Source organism: Pongo abelii, chromosome 13 (genome assembly GCF_028885655.2).
Source record: "Pongo abelii isolate AG06213 chromosome 13, NHGRI_mPonAbe1-v2.0_pri, whole genome shotgun sequence".
Classification (NCBI taxonomy): domain Eukaryota; kingdom Metazoa; phylum Chordata; class Mammalia; order Primates; family Hominidae; genus Pongo; species Pongo abelii.
In genome coordinates, this window is record NC_071998.2 from 16902866 (window position 1) to 16926512 (window position 23647).

Here is a 23647-nt window from a genome sequence, read left to right on the forward strand (position 1 = left end):
CCAACATGTTTTTGGCCCAATGGCCTTCAGTTAGATCACAGATGGTTATGTGGAACCTGAATGGAGACATTCAGGTCCAACAGTGTCAGTTTCTGGTGAGGATTGTCTTCCTCGTTTTCAGATGACTGCCTTCTCCCCTTCTTGCTGTGTCCTTACAAAGTAGGAGAAGGGATGGGAGAGAGAGAGAGAAGGAAGGGTGGGGAGAAAAGGGAGGGGGAAATTTGACACAGAAGAAGGAGGTGACAATGTAACACTAGCAAGACGAGAGGGGAAGGAGCTATGAAATAAGGAATGCAAGAAAAACAGCTTTAGAAGCTGAGAAAGGCAAGGAGAAATGTCTTCTCCCCTGGAGACTCAGGAAGGAGCAGGGCCCCGCTGATGCCTTGAATTTGGCCCAGTGAAACTGATTTCACACTTCTGACTTCTAGAATTGCAAGAGATTGAATGTGTGTGTGTGTGTGTGGATTTTTTTGGTTTTTGTTTTTGAGTCAAGAGTATCACTCTGTTGCCTAGGCTGGAGTGCAGTGGCTCGATCTTGGCTCACTGCAACCTCTGCCTCCCAAGTTCAGGCAATTCTCCTGACTCAGCCTCCTGAGTAGCTGGGACTACAGGCGTGCACCACCACGCCTGGCCAATTTTTGTATTTTTAGTAGAGATGAGGTTTCACCATGTTGGCCTGGCTGGTCTCAAACTTCTGGCCCCAAGTGATCCACCTGCCTCCACCTCCCAAAGTGCTGGGATTGCAGGTGTGAGCCACTGCACCTTCCCTTGGACGTGTGTGTTTTGAACTGGAAATTTGTAGCAATGTTACAGCAACAATAGCAAAGGAATACCCTGCATCATATCCATTTGGTACCATCAGGAGAGTTTAGAGCAGGAAAGAAAGCACACCTGTGGTCCCAGAGCTGCATGATGTACTAGAGGTTTCAGGCTCACAGAAGATGATGTTAAGGGGAGCAGGTACTTTTTGCAGGGCAATGAGTTACACTGATTTCCAGCATGCTCAGGTGAGGCCTAGTGGAGTCAGACCTCCTGGGGTAGAATCCACCACTCACTGGCCATGTAACCTTGAGCAAATTCTGCAACCCCATCGTCTCAACGCTGGCTACATATTAGAATCATCTGGAGCACCTCAAATTGTACCCATGGCTAGGGCCCACCCTGAGAATTCAACTTGGCCTCAGGAGAGGCGCTTAGGCACCAGTACTTTTTATTTTAATCTTGTTTTTAATGGACCTTCAAGAATCAGACCAGAATCAGTACTTATTAATATAAGGCCCCAGATGATTCTAATATGTAGCCAGCACCAAGCACCACCCCCTACCTCTCTAAATCTCTGTTTCCTCCTCTAAGATAGAAATCAGTGTTAGGTTACCCCACGTGGGTGTGATGAGCCTCAAATAAGGTAATCCCTGTAAAGTGATTAGGACATAATAAACCACCAATAACTATTCATTACTGTGACTCACGACTGACTCCCTGTGGACGTGCAGTGGTCCTTTTCCCTCTTGGGCCTCAGTATCCCCACCTGTACCTGGATCATCTTTCAGTGCCTCCTGCTGTGTCCCCTCTTACGAATAGAAAGATTCAGTAGATCACTTACTCAGTGACCTTTTCAGGTGCACTAAAACCAAGCATTTCACACCTTAGGGAGACACAAGACAGGATCTAATCAGAACTCTGCATCCCTCGGGCTTGGTTTAGGGATTCTAGTGCCACATTCAAAGCACAGAACAGGCGCCTGGGCCAATGTCACCTTGGTAAGTGTCTGGCTCCCAGCATGCCTTAAGGTTGCAGGAAATTACCTATTTACACGTATTCTGCTCTGACAGGCAGACCAGAATTTTAAAATCCTCCTTCAGGTTTCTCACAGATAAGATGGGGAACTTTGTTTACTATGGACTCCAGGGCTTCTTGAAGAGGAGGCCTTGAGTTTTTGAAAATAATTGCTTTTCCTCTCCTGTGCTCTCCAGAGGTGGTCTTTGGCCAGAGGAAGAAATGGCTTTGTTGCTCAGGAGAGCTTTGGGAATGGAACTCAGGGGTCTCCAAAGAGCAGCAATCGGGAAAACAGGGAGGATCCAGGTTTTGCAAGGCCTGAAGCCTGCGCACTAGGGAACCCCATGCTCTGTGAAGGAGAGAACAGTGATAAGAAGAAGATAATGATTCAGCAGGTTTGCATCGTTTGGTGAATAAACAGCCCCATTCAGTGCACCAGTTTCTTCTTCCCATCGTGGGACAGGTGGAATGCGATCTGAGATGCCAGCCTTGGTCAGCTGGAGCGTTGTTCAGCTCCCTCATGACTCCTCCTCTGTAAGATTGAAAGAGCCTTTCATTCCCTAAATAAACACGTCTATTAGAGGCATTGACCTGTCCCCAGGAGGCAGTAATTGCACCTCAAATGCGACAGATGCACAGCCTGGGGTTCTACTCCACCCCGCCCTGCCCTGCCCTGCCAGTCTCCCTGCCTGGCCTGGGACGGGCCCTGACCCTCCTTGGGATTCAGGCTCTTCTTCTGTACAGAGTCACAATGCTGCTAATTCACATTCTTCCCATCACAGGGATGAACCCCTCTGGCTCAGTCATAAATGATAATATAGGACTCGTTTTCCGTGGAAAAGCCCTAGCACAGCCACATGGGTACTTTAATGTGAAATGCTCACCTACCAGTTTGTAAGTAGCCCGCATCTGAGCCCCTAGGTGCCACCTCCACTCTGTCCTCACAGCCCTTGGCCTGGTACCCCCTGAACTTCCGCGTGACTCACCATGGCCAACCAGATCACAAGGGTTAGGGTTAGGGCGGGTACAAAAGAATTACAGCCAGGCTTTGTGCCGATGCTCCGTTCCTCAGTATTTCAAATCTCACCCCTGGGCCTGGGCTGGGGCCCCTGCACAGGCTCCAGCCCTTCTTAGCCTAGAGAGAGGCTTCTTGAGGAGCTTCTCCCGTCCTTTAACAGCAGAATCCAGCCTGCCTGGATTCACTGAACAGGAGTGCAGCTGGGAGTGGAGCCATTTCTGAGCCGCTGAGCCCTGATCTGTCTGATTCTACCTTAATTTCTAACAGGTATTTCTGGCCCAAGAAGTTGGGCCTGGGAGGACAGACCCGGCCTGACTGTCCTCCTGTGAAGGACCCTTCGTGACGGGGTGGGGGCCACACTCTCTGGCTCCTGCTCCTGATCACTTTCCTTCCCCTTCCTCATGAACATGTCCAGGCATCAGCCCAGGGGCAGATCTAGGAAAGCCTGGAGCCACGGGGCCCCTTGGAGCTTCCTCAGGGGCCACCAGAGTGTAGGGGCCCAGTAAGCAGCTCCCTTGCACCTGGCTTAGTCTGTAATCTAGTGCAGTCCCTTCACCATGCGGATAATTGGGCCCAGAGGGCACATGGTGAGTCAGACAGCCTGGGGTCCAGGTCCCCAGCTGGGGGCTTTGCCCACAGCACCTTATGCCCTCTCTCCTTTGTGAGTCTATCCTCGTCCTCACACACGTTGTCTCTCTGTTTAGGGAGGGAGTATTCCATGGCCCATAATCCATGTGAACAGATAGACAACGGGAAGCATCTTTGTTATTCCAACCCTAGGGCAATTTCTTTTACCAACCTGTAGCAGAGGCCTTAATGAGGCTTCAGTCTAGCTGAAAAGGTTGTCCAAACACCACATGTAGCACCAGGTGAGACATAACTAAGACTGGACTATATGTGGCTCTCACTATGGACCCTATCCAGACCTTCCTACTCACTCCCTGTGGGATCTACAGAAGTCTTTCCCTTCTCTGGACCTTAGGCTCCTCGTCTGTACAATGGTGATGTTGGACCAGAAATTCTAAGGACCCCCTTTCCCCTGATCTGTTCCTGATTCTATAAGGCCAGGGGTGGGAACAACCATCCTGGAATCCTCTCAGGAAAAAGCTGCTCAGGCAGGGCGCAGTGGCTCACGCACTTTGGGAGGCTGAGGCAGGCAGATCATTTGAGGTCAGCAGTTTGAAACCAGCCTGGCCAACATGGCGAAACCCCGTCTCTGCTAAAAATACAAAAATTAGCCGGGCATGGTGGCATGCATGTGTAATCCCAGCTACTTGGGAGGCTGAGTCATGAGAACACTTGAACCCAGGAGGCGGAGGCCGCGGTGAACCGAGATGGTGCCGCTTCACTCCAGCCTGGGTGACAGAGCAACACTCTGTCTCAAAAATAAAAAAGAAAGGGCTGCTCTTCCTTGATGAGTCACTGAGGCACACCTATGGTGGGACCTTTAGAATCAGATTTGGAGAGGGGAGACAGTGCAAAGTCAGTCACCTCCACTAGCTTGCCTAGTGCTTTTATGAGTGTGGAATTCCAAGCCGAGCTTTGCAATTGCAGATGCACCACTTACCAGTGAGTAATTTTCTCTTTCTGAACCTCAGTGTCCTTATCTGTCAACCAGAGCCAGTAATCTTTTCCTCATAGCAGAGTTGGAGGGGTCTGTGACAGAACCTCCTAGTTAGCCCCCAGTGTCTGTCTTCCCACCAAGCCACAGAAATGAAAGCCCCAATATTTTGACCACCCTAAAGACTCTATTTCCCAGCGTGCTTTGCAGATAGTTGTACCATGCAGGTAAGTTCTGGCCAATGGGATATAAGTGGAATTGTTTGAGGGTTAGCTTTGGGGAGCCTTCCTCTAAAGCCAGAGGCATGCACACTTTGCACTTTTGTCTTCTTCACTCCCACCTGCCTTCTGATCCCTAGAATGTAGATGTGGTGGCTGCCATTTGGGATCATGAAGACAGTTTCCCCTGCTAGGGGTGACCAGTGGGAATTGGAAGGGGTCCACCTCCTTGAGCATCATTGAGCCACCTCTCTCACCTGCTTACCTCTGGGCTTCTTTTACTTTTTTAGAGAAATCAACTCCCATCTTATGTAAGCCATTTTTATACGAGCCTCTGTTACTCAGAGCTGAACTCACTCCTCACTCACTGCCATAGGATCTGAGGAAATCAAGTGGTTCTCATCTAACCAAGTCACCCTTATACCTTAAATCCCTCTGATAGTGACAGGAGGCAGCCAAATGCCTAGGCAGATAGGAGTGGTCCCCAGTGAAATCTCACCTCCAAGCCAAAGACAGTTCAAAGCCTGAAAGCCAAGCTACAAGTTAGATCCTCGGACCAGACTGAGAACCTGTCTTCCCATTTGGCACACTTTCCTCTGACTGATCACACCCTTCACCTATTTTACACAAGCCTACCCTTTTCTAATTGGTTTTCTACACTGTCGTGCCCTCCTTTCGATGGTGTCTTCGCTTTAACTGTTTTTGCATGCTCACAAACCAATTAGCACGCATTCCCCATTCTGAATCCATAAAAAGCCCCAGACCCAGCCACACTGAGGAGAGAAACCACCCAGCTGCAGGGCTGGGGGACCGATTCCCACATCCCCTCTCTGCTGACAGCCGTTCTGTTGTTCAATAAAATTTTTCTCTGCGCATCCTCACCCTTCTACTGTCAGCGTATCCTCATTCTTCTTATGTGAGACAAGAGCTCAAGAACTGCTGAACACAGCTACAAGCTATAACACAGGTGGGACAAGTGGGTAGGGTGTCTCCAGCGGCAGGCCTGGGACCCAGAGAGGCCCAGGCAAGGGGGACATTGCTGACCAGGGGTCCCAGCTGGCAAAGTGACTGGGAAGCATCCTGTGTCACTTCTGTGCCTCCTCAGGATACATCCAAACTCCTTAGCAAGGCCCTTCAGGCCTTTCATGATCTGCTCCTCCTATGGCTCCAGACTTGGCTCTCAATGGCCCCCACTTATCCCGTCACAGCCCAGGCACCAGCCAGGAGGAGGTTCTTACTGCACCCAAAGCCACAGGGCTCCCTCTCATTTCTGACCTTTGGCACATGCAGCTCTGTCTTCCAGAAACGCTGTTTCTCCCCTTGATTCAACTTTCAAGAATCAGGTCAAGCATCACCTCCTCCAGGAAGCCTCCCCTGACCTTCCCAGGCTTTGTTTAGTTGTTTTGTCCCATTTCCTGTTTCTCTGCTCTCTTGGCACCACTCTCTGGGTTCTCTTTCTCACACTGTGTGAGGGAAACCTGCCAGTCTCCATGTCTGTCTGCCTCCCCAGTCTGTGAGTTGCTGGAGGACAGGTATGATGTCTTATTTATCTCCACACTGCAGGGCCTGGCATAGGCGGGTCAGCAGTAATGGGAGCTGAGTGAACGAAGGAATGATGAGTGGCAGATGCTTGCTGATGTGGACACTGCTGGGCCTGACAAGGGACTGTGCTGGGGAAACTGTCTTTGAACCAGAAAGAACTAGCTAGAGACAGAGAGGCAAAGTGGAAAGCAAGGGTAATCAGCGCTCACTGAGGCTCCCATACTCTGGTCACCTAGGCATCAGCCCTGTGGATCCAAAAAGCCTTTGCTCCCTCCTTGGCAGATCTGCCCTGCTGTCACTGATGGTAGGGCAGCATTTCAGGCTTGCTCCATCAGCAAGTGTATGAAGATACACTGGGTCCCTGCCAATACTTTGTACTTCAGCCATTGCCTTATAGTGGCCCATAACCGGCCATAACAGGATGGGAAAGTCAATTGACTGGGTTTAACAAATAGCATGCATTTAGGCTCCAACATTTGTGGCCCAAGGATTCTGCCGCCAATGAACAAATGAACACTATGTAACAGCTTTACTACAACTTTCTGGGGCTTCAGTCTCCTAGAGGCCCTTGTGTCCTCCTCCTCCTATACCCCTCTTTTTACAGTGGTGATGACTGATGCCCAGAGGGAGATGGTGGCTCAAGGTCACACAGAAAGGCTGGAACCAGCACCCAGGCTCTGATAGCCTGCCAGTGCCCTTTGCACCAACTCTACTAGGTTTGGTGATTGCTGTTCAATAATTAACCGTGGGTTTTGAGAAAGACATGGACCCCTCGGGCCCAATCATGAGGTCACAAAAGAACAGATTCATTACACAACGTTTGAGCCCAGAGGACACTTGCTATTGACTTGGTAACATAAACTTTTTTTTTTAACTTTTTATTACCAGAAATTTTAAATATATACAAAAATAGACATTACAATGAACCCCTTTGTGCCAGCAGCTGCCAGCTTAAGTAATTATCAACACCTGCTGTTCTTGGTAACATAACTTGGAATCTTATTTCCTCCTAGGAAACTGGAGGAGACACACACTATAAAACACTATAACCAGAATGATCATTTCAAATTGCAAACTGGATCGTGTCAACCGCCCTTCCTTCTCCCTCAAGACCCTTTAATAGAATCCTCTGCTCCTGGAATGAAGATGGAGCAGAGCTCCTACCCCAGACCTGGACAGCTGTCTCTAGACTTCTTTTAAGTGAGAGAAAAGTACACTTCTCTTGTTTAAGCCACTTTTATTTTGGGTTTTCTCTGATGTCAGTAGTTCTCAAAACTGGCTACACAATGGAATAAATGGAAGAGCTTAAACACAAAACAACACAACAACAAAACCAGATAACACAGAACAACACCCAGGGACTCCTAGTAGTGTGGAGTGTTGCTCAGGTGTTTCCAAAGGCTCTCCAGGTGGTGCTGATGCACAGGCATCGTTGAGAACCACTGTTTCATTATATGCATCCAATCTAACTCTAACTGGTACAGGCTCGGCTGAAAGGTCATCTTCTCCCAAGAAGTCTGGAGAGGAACTCAGGGCTGCCTCTTCTGTTTCCACAGAGCTTGGTGCTAATCTTTATTAAGTGTATCAGGCTGGGCATAGTGACTGATACCTGTAATACCAACACTTTGGGAGGCTGAGTTGGAAGGATTCATTGAGGCCCGGAGTTGGAGACCAGCCTGGGTAATACGGTGAGACCCTACCTCTAAGAAAAATTTTAAAATTAGCTGAGTGTGGTGGAGGTCAGAAATTCAAAGTGTTTCCTTGGACTAAAATCAAGGTGTTGGCAGGGATGGGTTTCTTCTAGAGACACTGGGGGAGAAGCCGGTCCCTTGCCTTTTCCAACTGCTTGCATTTGTTGTCTTGTGACAGCATCACCTGACCTCTGCTTCCATCCCCACATCTCTTTCTCTGACTCCTGTTTTCCTTTGATAAGGACCCTTGTGATTACATTAGGCCCTAGCTATACAATCTAGAATAATCTCCCACCTCCAGATCATTAACTACAATATCCCCTTTTGCCATGCAAGGTAATGTCTTCATAGGTACCAGGTGTTAGGACATCGGCGTCTTTAGGGGCCATTATTCTGCCTACCACAATCAGTGTACATAAGGTGAAGCAATAAGGAGTGGTGAGGCCTGTAGCAAACTGGAAAATGAAAGCCCTGCCTAAAGGGGGCAGCTACTACATGCATCTCTAGTTGAGCCACTGTTCCATATCCATGTGCAGGCCTGATAGTACTAAGTCTTCCAATGTTTCAAGAAAAAATAGAAATGTACATTTTAATGTCAAATATCTCAATGTTTAGGCATTAGAAAGCATAAAATGGGAAAAAAACCCACAACTCTGCTGGGGCCAAATTGAACATGTATGCTGGCTTGAGACTTCGGCTACCAGTTTGTGGTGTCTGGTCTGGAGCTTCTTCCTCACTAGGACAGTTAAGGCAGCATTAATTTATTTTGTGCCCCTTGTCACCTTGTCAGTGGGAGAAGAGACAGGCAGGTGTGAAGCCCAGGCTCTCTCTCAGGCCCCAGGGTGGTGTTGGTATCTCCCTTCCATTTACCACCCACGTTCTTCCCTTGACCTCTGTCCAAACTCCTCCTCATCTCTCCAAGAAGAAGGAGCTCCCAAGGCTGCACGTGGCTCTGCCTTCAATTACTGTTTAGCTCATTTGCATGTGGCTTTTCTCCTTGACCTTAACATGAGGAGGGGAGCCACAGCCAGGGCAGTGTAGTAAAAGCTGAGCCTTTTGCTCTGCTAGGGTGAACTCTAACTGTGCTTTACAGGTGCTATTGCCACACGTAAGCACTGCAACAGTCTTCTCTCCCTGCCCCACCGGCCTCCAACCTCCTCCTCCTCTCAGTTGGGTCTTCCTTAGTCTCAATGATGCTGTCAGTTAAGGTGTGGTCAAGAAAATGGAAGCCACTCTAGGTGTTTTGAGTAGGAAGAGATTAATATTAACACAAGTGTTGGGAGGCTGGGAAGTGAAGGGCACTAAGCCATTGTGAAGAAATCTGGAAGTGCTAGGATTATAGGGAGGCTACTAGCAGTGTTCTCTGCAGCCCACAGCCATGAAATGAGTGCTCCTTAGGGGGGCCTTCAAAGCCTTGGGTAGAAATCCACCTCTGCAGATGCCCACGCACCAGCTGCATGCTCTGCTTCCAGGCCAGTGTTATTTGTGTGATTGTGCAAGAGCTTGGCTTCTAGTCTGCACTTGGATACTAATCCCCTAATCCCTTCCAAAGGGACCTTGGGCAAGTCCCTTTTCCTTTTTGGGTCTCAGTTTCTTCAACTATAAAAATGAGGTGAAGGGAAAGGAAGACAGAGAGGGAGGAGAACTGAGTTTGTGGCAAATACTCAGGGGCTGGTTTTGTTCAACAACATTCAGACTTGCTCTTGTTCACAGAGAATAAGCTTCACTTAGAGGATCACTTAGGAAAAAAGAAAAAAGTATATATTGGTTTGATTTTTAAATGCATCTTTATTTTTAAGTTTCCATTTCCTGCAAATGCCTCAGTGTCTTGACCTAGTCTTCCCTCTTCCGTTCAAATACAGAAAATGATTATGCTCAGTGTAGAAGAAACACTCAGTGCAGCTTGCAGTCCTTTTGTTTGGAATCTAGCTGATCTGTTCATCATTCTCAGAGCTGGATTCTTCTTCAGTAACTTCCTAGACATATAAGGCTCTACAACGCTGAAGGATAGAAATTGCTTCTCTTCACCCACCAGCCCAGTGTAAACACATCCCTGGACAACACTGACCTGACTGTGGCTTGTGTTATCTCACCCTCTCCCCTTCAATCCACACAGGCTCCAGGTCCAATATCCTTACAAAGGGCCTGGATCTTTTTTTGTTAATTAAAAAGCTGAATCCATCAGATTCCTGGAAAATAGTCAACCCTCTGCAAAAATAATTTGTGCATTTTACCTTCAGCTACTGCACATTCGTTCTTCTCTCCAAACCATAAATGTCAAGCACTGTGGAAGGTGTTTTTCTTTTTTTTTTTTTTTTGAGGAGGGGTAAATACCTTGCAACAGGACCGCTTTGGTGGGTTCTGATGCCAGTCACAGCTTAGAAAGTGTCAAGGGTGGGCATGCTGGATAGAACCTAGACATAACACATTTGCAGGCAAAGTCACTTTCTGGAAATAACCATGATGGAGTCGAAGACTCCTCAGAAACCACTTAGGCCAGTGCTTCCCAAATATGGTTATATATCAGAAGCATATGAGAAACTTGGCCAAGCGCAGTGGCTCATGCCTGTAATCCCCGCACTTTGGGAGGCTGAGCGGGGCGGATCACTTGAGGTCAGGAGTTTGAGACCAGCCTGGTCAACATGGTAAAACCCCGTCTCTACTAAAAATACAAAAATTAGCTGGGCATGGTGGCACACTCCTGTAGTCCCAGCTTCTCAGGAGTCTGAGGCAGGAGACTCACCTGAACTGGGGAGGCAGAGGCGGCAGTGAGCCAAGATGGCACTGTTGTACTCCAGCCTGGGTGACAGAGTAAGACTCCATCTCAAAACAAAACAAAACAAACAAAAAAAAGGAAGCATATGAGAAACTTAACAAAAACTTCTGGGCTCCAACCTACATCTAATAATTTAGACTCTCTGAAGGCAAGGTCCAGGAGATTGTTAAAAAACAAAAACAAAAACACAAACAAACAAAAACTAAGCTCCCCACCCAATTCTGATGTATAGCTAAGTTTGGGAGCCCCTTGTCTAGTTCTTATCTGAACTAGGATTTTGCCACATGGGTATCTGTCCTTCCCTGTACTCCTCCAGTGATGAGAGGCCCACTGCCTTTCAAGCGAGCCCCTCCCAGCCTTAGCCAGTTCTGCTTTTTCTGGGAGTTATTCCTCTGTGCTCTTCACTGGTCTGGCTCTGCCTTCTAGGACCCCACAGATCCTATCTGGTTTTGCCCTTCAGAGATTTGGAGGGCACAGCCTTGTCTTTCAAGTTCTAAAGGGTGAACATCCCAGTTCCTTCAGCTGCTCCTCAAAGGGCACAGCCTCCAACCTTGCCCCGTGGGGGCCACTTCCTGTCTGCAGCTGGCCTCTCAGACCTGCCACAGTTTCCAATGCCCTCTGACATGAGGACTGATACTCATTTTGCCATAAACTCACTCCCTCTATCAATGAGGCCTCTTAAGGATTGGTCAGTTAATTATTAAGTCAATCAATCCTGGAGTGCTATGCCAAGTGCCCAAGGGGAGCTAGGCTGTCCACGTGCTGTGGGGGAGGCAGGAGGGCCTTGGCAAGGGGCTCACTCCGTTGCTGGAGAAACCCGAGGAAAGCATGGGCATCAAGGTGATACGATGCCAATCATAGTGCCTTCATGGAGGGCTAACTTTTGCAGCAAGGGCTGTGAACATCCTAAGGATGATATGGTAGCAAAAGATTCCATAGAGATGTAGCTTAAGGAAACAACTAAGTGAATTAGGTCCAAGCAGTTGCATGTAAACACCCTAGATCGGTGGAGAGGCAGTGATTTAATACAAGGAATTGGGTGCTTACAGAGCTGCTGCAAGTGCCGGAGGCAGAAGCAAGCCTTAGCTAGACCAGGACCGACTCTCAGGACGATATGGACATGGCCCACCAGCCTCGTGCCTGTCTGAGGCTACTTCAGACACCCTCCTGCAGCCTCCATTCAAAGAGCAGGAAGCCAGGTCAAGGAGCGGCTACAGCCACAGCGGCCAGTCCACAGCCAGGAAGCTGGAGAAGGGACAAGGAATGCTGCCGCAGAACATCTCCCATTTCTGCTATCCTGCTAGTGCCACCCTACAGGGGCAGGACAATACCCTCCAACGCGTGCCCGCCTTCCACATCTGGCAGAGTACTACTAATCGGCAGCACCTAGTCCACATCCAGAACTCTAACTGCAAATGAGGCTGGGAAACATGACGGTTAGCTTTTGGACCTCCCTAGCCAGAAGGAAGGTGCAGTGAGGGTGGAGTGAGTGAGATGCGTGTTCAGTGGTCCATCTTGGCAACCTTTATAGCAACAAAATGGAGACAATTAAATGTCCAACAGTTTACCCCTACAACAGAATTCTATGCCACATTGGAGAGGATGATGTCATCTGTAATTAGTGATAGGAGAAAACTTCAAAATACAGCGCTAAGTTTTTAAATTTTTTTTAAAGCAACACAACAGAGGTTACTATATGATTTTATTTTTATTAAAATAATTTTTGAAAGATGCAGAGGAAACAATACTAGCAGGACGAACACCGTAATAATGGCTACCGTAGGTGAAGAGATTACAGGTGATATTTTTCTTCTTTTTTCATCCTTTCCTGTGTTTTCCAAGCTTTCTACACTGTGCATACATTCTTTTTGTCCTTAGGACAAAAATGTACTTTGAAAAATGCCCAAATATAAAATCTTCTTGAAGGAACTGAAGAAAGGAGCAGTGAAAGTGGAGGACAGAAATTAGGGAATCCTGGACAAAAAAAGTGAGGGAGAGGCGAGGCAGAGAAGGGGTTAAGGGGAGCCTCAAGGATGGCAGTCGATTAAGCAGCGTCTTGCAGCGGGGAGAAATGCAAAGTGTAGTTGGGGTTCGGTCTCCGAAAACTTTGCTGCGTGACCTGGGGAAGCCCCTGCCCTTCTCTGGGTATCTCTGTTTCCGCTCCCAAACCAGTGCCTTAGGACCCTAGATCTGAGCAACGTGGACACTGGGCTTGCGGAGACGCGAGGGAGGGAGCGCTGAAGCGGTGCGGGCTGCCGGGGGTAGAGGGGAGGGGACCGGGAAAGACCGGGCTGGGCGAGGGAGGAGCGGCCTTGGCCGGCGACAGGACGTAGGCAGCGCCCCAGGCGCAGGCGGAGCCTCATTGGCCGCTGAGCCCCGGGCTGCGCGGAGGCGGGACCTGCGGCCAGCCATGGGCGGCCAGCTGGACAGAGCTGGGAGGGCCGGAACCAGAACCGGAGCTTGATCCTGAACCGGAGCCCGAGCCTGCTGCAGGTAACTAACGCTGGCCTCCCCTCGGCTCCCCCGGGAAGCCGCAGCTCCCGGCGCCGCGTGGGGGCTTTCCTCTCTAGGCCGCGGCGTCCGCATCTGGGGGCTGGCCTTTCTGCCGTTGCACTGTGGGACTCTCTCCACGTCCCCTAATCCCATCCCCCGCCTCTGGGTGACGCTACAGGAGCCCCGAGGACACAGACGCCCCCAGACCTTACCATGTTAGCTCGACCTCAACACTCCTGCTCATTCGGCCCACTTCAACAGAGGGCCCCTGACCATAGTCCAGAGGCTTGGGCAAGCCCAAAGGTTGCGCCCTTTCCCCCGCAGAAGCCGTGAGGTGGGCGCCGCTGCAGTTCCCGCGGATAGAGAAGGTCCGGTCCTTCCCGCTGTGGGTGAATTGTAAAAAATTGCTCATATTTAGGAGGCTATGCAAAGCTAGGTTTGTGGAAATCTGGGGTGAGGCTCCTATACTTTCTTGCTGTGTGTCCTCGGTGAGTCCCTGAACCTCTCTGATGCCCAGCCTTCTTCCAGAATGGGGGTCATCATCAACCCTGACCGCCCAGAGACTGCAGAGAGGCTTGGGAAATTTCCCGTGAGAAGACGGCCTGCAAACTGTAAAGCATGATGCTCCGTGAGCTGTGATCTTCCTATCAGCAAGTGGAGGCCCCAGCAAGAACCCCATATAGGCCCCAAGAATAGGAACGGCCTTGGTGTGGCTGCAAAGGTTTGCCAGCCTTGGCCTATGACCACCTCTCCTGAGTGCTTCACCCCTCCAATCCTTACCCCATGGATTGGTGACTCCCCTTTCCCCTACCTCCTTTTGGTCTCCTCACCCTCAGGGCCAGGCTGTTGGTGGCAAGGGGGCTCTGTCCCAGCATATGACAAAGTCCTGAGCTAAATGGAACCCTGGGCACCCCTGGCAGATCTGCTGACTCAGCTTACCCCTGTGGGATATGATGAGGTTTCTCTTCAAATAATCTGATCAATCTTTTATTCTTTAATTCTTGGTATCCCCCCCCCTTTTTTTTTTTCATTTTTTTCCTTTTTGCCTTTGTTGGATGCCCAGGCACGCCACAGTACCAAGCGTTATCAGTACCAGCTCACATTCCTTTGCTTATTTGGAAAGAAGACTGACTTTCTAGCTCATTACAGACACCCCTTCCCCTTTCTCTCCAATTTCTTTTATGTGCCCACTCTATCTAAAATAAATCAAATGTTTAGCCAACCAGGATTAGTTTAGATTGTACGACCCGACCCCAGCCAATGGGGAAAGGGTTCAGGGGCAGGACTTGCATCAGGAATAAAGGCTGGCATGCCCCTTTGTTCAGGTGTGCTCTCATGGCAACTGGCCAAGGAGGCATCCCTCTGCGCAGAAGTAAAATTGCTTTGCTAAGAATCCTGTGTTCGACTGTTCAATTTCCTTAGGATTTTGAGCGTTATTCCTAACACCGGCAAGGGGAAGGGAAACTTTCTTGATCAGCATTGATTATTATTATTATTATTTTTAGATACAGTCTTGCTCTGTTACCCAGGCTGGAGTGCAGTGGCACAATCATGGCTCACTGCAGCCTCAACCTCCTGGGCTCAAGTGATTTCCCCCCCCACCTCAGCCTCCCAAGCAGCTAGAACTACAGGCATGCACCACTATGCTTGGCAAATTTATTTGTATTTTTTTGTAGAGACACGGTTCTTGCTATGTGCTCAGGCTGGTCTCAAACTCCTGGCCTCAAGCAATCCTTCCACTTCGGCCTACCAAAGCGTTACCAGCTTAAGCCACCACGCCCATCACATTGATTTTTATGGGGCCGGGGACCTACATGGAGCCTTGCTTTCCTGATTGAGTTTTTTGTTCCTCTCCCTGCCCAGGGGTGGAGGGTGAGAGGCTGGGGGTGAAGGGACAGGCAGGTGCAATTCCATTTTACTGCTGGGCATAGCAAGACTCACGAGATATCAAAGGCAGAGAGATTCAAATTCTGACTGAAGAATAACTGCTTCAACTAATCTGGGAACATTACACTCTGTTTAATTTTCATTTAATATGTATTATATGCTGTTTACGTTTTATAACAGTAGTTGTTTTAACGAAGTCTACACTTTTCAGAGTTGTAGCTTTTCTTCTCAGCTACCTCCTGACTTGCTGCCCCTCTGGGAAAGCTGAAAAGGGATGCTGAGACCTGTGGTTGGGGGATGCTGGGCTACGTCAATTTCTGAGGCACGGCCAGTTCTGATGTCCTGAGTGGAGCTTGCCCGGGTTTTTATACGCAAGACATCATTCAACGTAACCCCATGACGCATTTCACATATGGGGGAACTGAGGCACAGAGGTGAAATGAAGCAAGTCCCTCTCAGAGAAAAACCGTCTCCAAGTCCCTTTGATTTCTACTCAAGTCTTAAGTCAATTCTTAGACAGCCTTTGTGGCAATTTCAGTGTTTTCTCAGTGTATCATTCAGTACTATGTGTTGAGCCGCTGCTCTGTAGCAGGCATACCTCTAGGCTCGGGCACATAGCAATGAATGGAACAGAAAAATAAGTTCCTGTGCTCATGGAGCTTGCATTTTATTGGGGGGAGACAGACAAACATATAAGCCTGTAAAGATAGTATTTGGGATGTGAGATAGAGAAGGAGTAAAGCAGGGTAGGGGGGATAGAGAGTGTTGGGGTGGGAAGGGTTGCAATTTTATAAAGGGTGGTCAGGGAAGGCCTTGCTGAGACAGTGGCTTTTGAGACCCAGCAGAGGTGAGGGAGTGAGCTGAGGATAGGCGGGACGTGATGGAGTTGGCCCAGAGAGTTCATCAGGGCCCTCACAGCTCTTACAGTCTGTGTTTTTAGAGATGACAGTCCTTTATGCTGGAATCTTGGAATGTTTGAGCTGGTGGGCCCTTGGGTACTGCCACCTGCCTTCTCCCGCCTGTTCACCCTGGTTTCTTTTGTTCCTCTCCAGAGTGTCAGCATGCTGCGCTTCCTGGCACCCCGGCTGCTTAGCCTCCAGGGCAGGACCGCCCGCTACTCCTCGGCAGCAGCGCTCCCAAGCCCCATTCTGAACCCAGACATCCCCTACAACCAGCTGTTCATCAACAACGAATGGCAAGATGCAGTCAGCAAGAAGACCTTCCCGACGGTCAACCCTACCACCGGGGAGGTCATCGGGCACGTGGCTGAAGGTGACCGGGCTGATGTGGATCGGGCTGTGAAAGCAGCCCGGGAAGCCTTCCGCCTGGGGTCCCCATGGCGCCGGATGGATGCCTCTGAGCGGGGCCGGCTGCTGAACTGCCTGGCAGACCTAGTGGAGCGGGATCGAGTCTACTTGGCCTCACTGGAGACCTTGGACAATGGGAAGCCTTTCCAAGAGTCTTACGCCTTGGACTTGGATGAGGTCATCAAGGTGTATCGGTACTTTGCTGGCTGGGCTGACAAGTGGCATGGCAAGACCATCCCCATGGATGGCCAGCATTTCTGCTTCACCCGGCATGAGCCCATTGGTGTCTGTGGCCAGATCATCCCATGGAACTTCCCCTTGGTCATGCAGGGTTGGAAACTTGCCCCGGCACTCGCCACAGGCAACACTGTGGTTATGAAGGTGGCAGAGCAGACCCCCCTCTCTGCCCTGTATTTGGCCTCCCTCATCAAGGAGGCGGGCTTTCCCCCTGGGGTGGTGAACATCATTACGGGCTATGGCCCAACAGCAGGTGCGGCCATTGCACAGCACATGGATGTTGACAAAGTTGCCTTCACCGGTTCCACCGAGGTGGGCCATCTGATCCAGAAAGCAGCTGGTGATTCCAACCTCAAGAGAGTCACCCTGGAGCTGGGTGGTAAGAGCCCCAGCATCGTGCTGGCCGATGCTGACATGGAGCATGCCGTGGAGCAGTGCCACGAAGCCCTGTTCTTCAACATGGGCCAGTGCTGCTGTGCTGGCTCCCGGACCTTCGTGGAAGAATCCATCTACAATGAGTTTCTCGAGAGAACCGTGGAGAAAGCAAAGCAGAGGAAAGTGGGGAACCCCTTTGAGCTGGACACCCAGCAGGGGCCTCAGGTGGACAAGGAGCAGTTTGAACGAGTCCTAGGCTACATCCAGCTTGGCCAGAAGGAGGGCGCAAAACTCCTCTGTGGCGGAGAGCGTTTCGGGGAGCGTGGTTTCTTCATCAAGCCTACTGTCTTTGGTGGCGTGCAGGATGACATGAGAATTGCCAAAGAGGAGATCTTTGGGCCTGTGCAGCCCCTGTTCAAGTTCAAGAAGATGGAGGAGGTGATTGAGAGGGCCAACAACACCAGGTATGGCCTGGCTGCGGCTGTGTTCACCCGGGATCTGGACAAGGCCATGTACTTCACCCAGGCACTCCAGGCCGGGACCGTGTGGGTAAACACCTACAACATCGTCACCTGCCACACGCCATTTGGAGGGTTTAAGGAATCTGGAAATGGGAGGGAGCTGGGTGAGGATGGGCTTAAGGCCTACACAGAGGTGAAGACGGTCACCATCAAGGTTCCTCAGAAGAACTCGTAAGAGCAGCTGTCAGGGAGGCCCAGTCACAGTCCAGCAATTCCACAACCACTTTGACCAATGCTTGCCAAACTCTTTTAAAGCCAAGAACACCCTTTATTTGTTCCAAATTAACTCTTAGAAGAAACCCCACAAATAAAGCAATTCAATCGAGGCTGTTCTATTTAAATCAGGGATGGGGACCAGGCTCAGAGTTCTACCTATCTAACCCGCAACTACAGCCCCCTTGGTGGCCCATGAGTTGCTTCCATGAAATCTTAGGAGTCTATGGAAGACAGATTAAAAACCAATGATCTGTAATTTGTAGCTCTTCCTGCTGATCCAAGGACTTTCCCATGGGTGCACTTGATGGTTTAGTGGATCGACTCAACTCAGAACATAGGCTTGGAAAGTGTTTGGGGTTTTGAACTAGGTGGACACCAAATCTCGGCCCCACTCTTCACTGGCTTAACCTAAAAACCAGAGGTGCTTTTCCTTGTCTGTGTGTCAGTTGCTGGCTGTTTTAGTTGCTTGCCCTTCATTTTGCTACTGATTTTCCTTAATTTGTGGGAAGGAGTAGGCAAAGAATATGCTTACATGATTACACCTGTAAAGTAAGCCCAAACATCCCAAATGTCCATCAACTGATGAGTGGATTAATAAAATGTTTCCATGGAATATTCCTTGGACTACTCAGCCATAAAAAGGAATGAAGTACTGACACATGCTGCGACATCAGTGAACCCTGAAAACATCCTTCTCAGTGAAACAAGCCAGAGAGATATACAAGGCTACAGACTGTATGATTCCATTTATATGAAATATACATACTAGGCAAATCCATGGAGACGGAACATAGATTAGTGGTTGCCAGGGGATAGAGGAGTAACTGTTAGTGGGCATGGGATTTGTTTTTGGGAGGTTTTGAAAATGTTCTGGAATTGAACAATAGTAATGGTTGCACGATTTGGTAAAAATACTAAAAACTATGGGATTGTTTAATTATGGTATATGAATTAGTTTCTTTTTTCTTTTTTTTTTTTTTTGACACAGAGTCTCACTCTGTCACCCAGGCTGGAGTACAGTGGTGTGATCTCATCTCACTGCAACCTCCGCCTCCCAGATTCAAGCGATTCTCCTGTCTCAGCCTCCTAAGTAGCTGGGATTATAGGTGCACGCCATCACACCTGGCTAATTTTTGTATTTTTGGTAGAGATGAGGTTTCACCATTTTGGCCAGGCTGATCTTGAGCTCCTGACCTCAGGTGATCCACCCGCCTCGGCCTCCCAAAGTGCTGGGATTACAGGTGTGAGCCACAACAGCCAGCCATGGATTAACTCCATTAAAAAATAAACGTATACATTCTGTGAGCAAATCCATTTGGTCTCCATATTGTCCTGCTGCTGAACATTTTATAGAGTGTGGGGGCTGGAAGGGACCCAGGTGGTCTAGTCAACCCCCAGTCAGGTGCAAAAGTTCCCTCCCCAACGTTTCTGTTTTTGTTTTCTCTTGGATGGGTGACAAAGTGCAACTGTAAGACCCATAGAGAAAAACTCTGGTTCCTGCTGAGTGGGCCCATCTTTGGACTCGTTTCCATAGCCCCCCAGCCCTTCCAAACCATACCACCCTTCAAGCCAAGCCTAGCATGGGGGCCACCTTGACATGCTGGGGATTTACAGAGTTTCAAACCTCAGAGTTCATAATGTTTATTGTTAGTCTTGCTACATTCATTCCCCAACTGATGGGAGTGAAGGCAAATCCAAGCCAGCCAGGCCACAATACAGGAGCAGAATGCTGAGCCTCCCTCTCTCGGTCCATTTTTCTAGACCATGCTGCTTACAAGTCACCTTACATTCAAGTCCCCCCGTTCCTGTAAATGCACAACCCAGTCATCTCTGCTTCCCAGGCTCAAGCAATCCTCCCACCTGAGCCTCCCAAGTAGCTGGGACTACAGGCGCTCACCACCATGCCTGGCTAATTTTTTTTTTTTTTGGTATTTTTTGTAGAGATGAGATTTCACCATATTTCCCAGGCTGGTCTCAAACTCCTGGTCTCAAGCAACCCTCCTGCCACGGCCTCCCAAAGTGCTGGAATTACAGGCATGAGCCACCATGCCTGGCCCCAGTCAACTCTTAAACATCCTATTGTCTTACCTAGGCAACATGATGATTTTGTTTATTATCATAACTTGGGTTTGGCTGGAAACTGCTGCTTGAGGGTTCAGAGTCTGTTTGGTTCCCTAACCTCCCTTCCTAGGACCTCCTTTCTACACCATTTGTCTACAGCTAAGGTGACCCTGACACTCCCCCATAGTGCACCTTCTACGAATTTCTCTGGGAGGCTGTTGGCACCTCTGTTGCACAGCAGTGAAAGTTTCTCCTGAACAAACTCACTGGGACATGGAAGTGGGTGGGTGGGTGTCTCTAATGATTGATGTGCAACATCACAATATTTTAACAAATCCATTCCTTATTTAAGTTTCAATACTCCTTAACCAAAGAGGAGCTCTGTAGATAGTGTTCCAGTATGGAATGGGATTGGAAAAGACAATCTTCATGGTCCCTTGTTTTGAGCCCTGAAATTCTGAGTGAGGAGCCCGTAGGTCAGATTGTTAATAAGCTCAGCCATCACGGCTCCTCCACCCATTTTTAAATTCTTTTAAAAATAAATTTATTTATTTATTTATTTATTTATTTATTCATTCATTGAGATAGGGTCTCCTTCTGTTGTCCAGGGTGGGTGCAGTGGCACGATCATGGCGCACTGCAGCCTCCACCTCTTGGGCTCAAGCAATCCTCACATCTCAGCCTCCTGAGTAGCTGGGACTACAGGCATATATGACGCCTGGCTGATTTGTGTATTTTTTGGAGAGACAAGGTTTCGCCTCATAACCCAGGCTGGTCTTGAAGTCCTGAGTTCAAACGATCTGCCCACCTTGGCATCCCAAAGTGCTGGGATTACAGGCGTTGAGCCACCAAGCCCAGTCCCTTCCACTCATTTTACCATCGTGCTGAATGCACAGACTTGTGAGCAGGGAGGTTTAACTGGGTGTCCTCATTCAGGCCAGACACTGCCCACCAGACTCACACTTGGGAGATGTTGCAATCCTGGGGCTTCCATCCACTCAGCAAACTCTCACCAAGATCTTACTCCATAAACACTATGCCAGGCACCTTGCCATGCTATGGAAGCCTCACAACCATCCTATAAAGCAGGTAGTGGAGTAGTGGAGTTACCGCCCCACTTTTTTTCAGGTGAGGAAAAGGAAGTGGAGAGGTTTAATAGGGAACTCTTCTGGAATCAGTTCCCCTTGAGCATGCACGAGGGACCAGAGAGCGGGGCATACTGGCAAGCACATGGAACCAACCCTCCAAGCCTGGAGAACCCACGACAAAGCCCAGCAAGCCCTACACACCCAGCCAGCCACTGTGCTGGATGCATCAGAGCTGCTGCTCAGTCCCACGGGTTCTCCTCAGACCCAGGGCCATTTAGGAACTTTCATTTGGGTTGGCTCCATTCTGGGTGTGAGGCTGACCTCTTGTGGCCACCTGATTCATTAATTCACACAAGTAACTCTGGTTTAAGAAAAAACAAAGGGGTTGGTGGGGGGCGATGGTCCTGCTCTAGGCCTATTGTTGGGGGAAAGAGAATTGAGTAAGACAGTCCCTTCCCTGCAGGAGCTCAGAGCTGGGCAGGGGAGACAATTACAGAGCCAGGTGGAAAGTGCAGTGAGAAGTACGGAGGCCATGAGATCATGAGCAGAAAGCAAGCATCTGTATCAAACACACACGGTGGGCCACCTCGCTTCATGCTTCTTTCTTTTTTTTAGTTTCGAGATGAAGTCTCGCTCTGTCTACCAGGCTGGAGTGCAGTGGCGCAATCTTGGCTCACTGCAACCTCTGCCTCCTGGGTGCCTCCTGAGTAGCTGGGATTACAAGCACACGCCACCACGTCCGGCTAATTTTTGTAGTTTTAGTAGAGACAGGGTTTCACTTTCTAACTGCCATCAGGGCCCTCAGTATTATTCTTCTGCACTTGATAGACATCGAGCCCGGGAGGTGTTCAGCAGTGAGTGGAGCCAGGCTCAAGCGCAGGTCCTCTCACTCTGCCAGACACCACTGCCTCCCAGGGCTCCCAGCTCAGCTCAGGCACAGGCCCAGTGGGAGTGGGCATGGGGTCCTGCTAAATGACTAGCAGGGGACCAGAGGGATAAGGGAAGGATGCTCCTGGAGTCTGAGAAATATGGAGGGTTGGAGGAAGGGCAAGTTTTTCCATGAGGAGGAAAGAGGCAGGGAGGAAAAGCATGGGGGCAGGGGGCAGGCAGGGGCTGGACTGTGAAGGGGCTGGTGCATCCCTTCAGAAAGCTCACACTTGGTCTAGCAATGGGAGGGTGCTTTTTGGTTTTGCTTTTGTTTTTTAAACAGGGTCTCCCTCTGCCACACAGGCTGGAGCACAGTTGCTTGATCATAGCTCACTACGGCTTCAAACTCCTGGGCTCAAGCGATCCTCCCACCTGAGCCTCCCAAGTAACTGGGACTACAGGTGTGTGCCACCATGCTGGGTTAATTTTTTAACATTTTGTAGAGATGGGGGACATCTCGCTGTGTAGCCCAGGCTGGTCTTGAACTCCTGGCCTCAAGCAATCCTCCTGCCTCAGCCACCCAAAGTGCTGAGATTACAGGTGTGAGCCACCATGTCTGGCTGCCCCTGAGGGCTTTTAAAGGAAAGTGATAGGATCACATTCGGTTTCTGAAGCTGGCTCTGCATCAATGTGGAGGATAGATTGAGGGAGTTGACCTGGAGTCAGCACCTCTCAGGACATTGTTGCTTGCGCCCAAAGTGATGCTGGCGCACCAGGGTGTGGGGTGGGGCAGAGCCTGGACAGCCAGAAGGCAGGCTTCAGGGCATGATGACAGATGGACAGCTTGGCACAAGAGAGGAGAGACAGTTGGGTAACCTCGTGTTTCTGGCTGCAGTAACCACATGGGGGGTAGGGCCAGCCACCCTGGAGGTTGCACGTTTAGGGACATGGTGGGACTCTTACTTATTTATGCCTTTGTTTAACACATTTTATGGAATGTTGAGTATGTGCTAGGAACTATTCTAGGGGCAGAGGATACAGCAGGAAACTTAAAAAAAAAAAATCCTGAACATCCTTTCCGATAGAAGAGGCAGACCATATGCAAAATAGGTGAAATCGTTAGTCTGTCAGGAGGCGAAGGGTATTATAGAGAACCACAGTGCCGGGAAGGGAATAGGGAAGTGGGTGGGATGGAGTAGACATTGTAATTTTCAGTAAGGTGCTCAGAGGTCGTCTCACCAAAGAGATGACAAAGGAACTGAAAGAGACTGGAGCATGCCTGGAGGCTCCAGGAACACAGGAGAAGGCCAGGTGGCTGGCATGGAGCAAGCCAGGTGGGGAAATAGGACAGAGAAGTCACAGCCTGAGTGGAGGCAGAGGGCTAGTGTTTGGAGGTCACCGTGTGGATGGACTGACGGGGGTCTTTACTCTGAGGAAGGAGCCACCAGAGGCTTTTGAGCACAGCAGCAACATGATGTAACTTGTTTTCAAAGGATCACTGGGGCTGCTATGTTGAGAACAGTTTGTAAGGGGAGCAAAATCATTTGACCTTAAGAATGCCAACAAGGAGTGAACAGAGAATGAGGAGGAGCAGGAGGAAGACCCAGGAGAGATGAGGCAAGAAGCCAAGGAAGGCGGGGCACTTTCCAGGGGAGGGAGCCCCCAGCAAAGCCCGAGGCTCCCAAGAGGTCAAGTAGGAGGAGCACTGAGCAATGTCGCTGGCTGCAGCCACCAGGACTCCCTGTAGACCTTGGTAAGAGCAGGTGGTGGAGTTGGGCACAGAAGCCAGACAGCCTGGGTTGAGAGTGTCACTTAATCCTCCCAAGCCCCAATGATCTGTACATTAGTCCTGGAGTTAGGAAGACACTCAAGGGAAAACAAGAAGTCCTGGTATGAGGTCCTTTGAGAGCCTCTGGTGCATCCCACCTCACTTAGCCAGGAATGTGGACAGAGCAACTTGGACAAGTTGCTCCCAGCCAAGCGTTCTTCCCATGTGTATTGGCATAATGGTAG

The 23647-nt window shown here is 49.6% G+C and overlaps 1 protein-coding gene across 1 annotated transcript; it reads left to right on the forward strand.

Annotated features, from left to right (window-relative positions):
• Positions 1-12968: 12968 nt before the first annotated feature.
• Positions 12969-18923, forward strand: LOC100174654 (aldehyde dehydrogenase 1 family member B1). Its single transcript, NM_001134104.1, is given in 2 exon segments — positions 12969-13075; positions 16015-18923. A coding segment is annotated over 1 exon segment (1554 nt). The 5' UTR covers positions 12969-13075; positions 16015-16023; the 3' UTR covers positions 17578-18923.
• The last annotated feature ends 4724 nt before the right edge of the window (positions 18924-23647 follow it).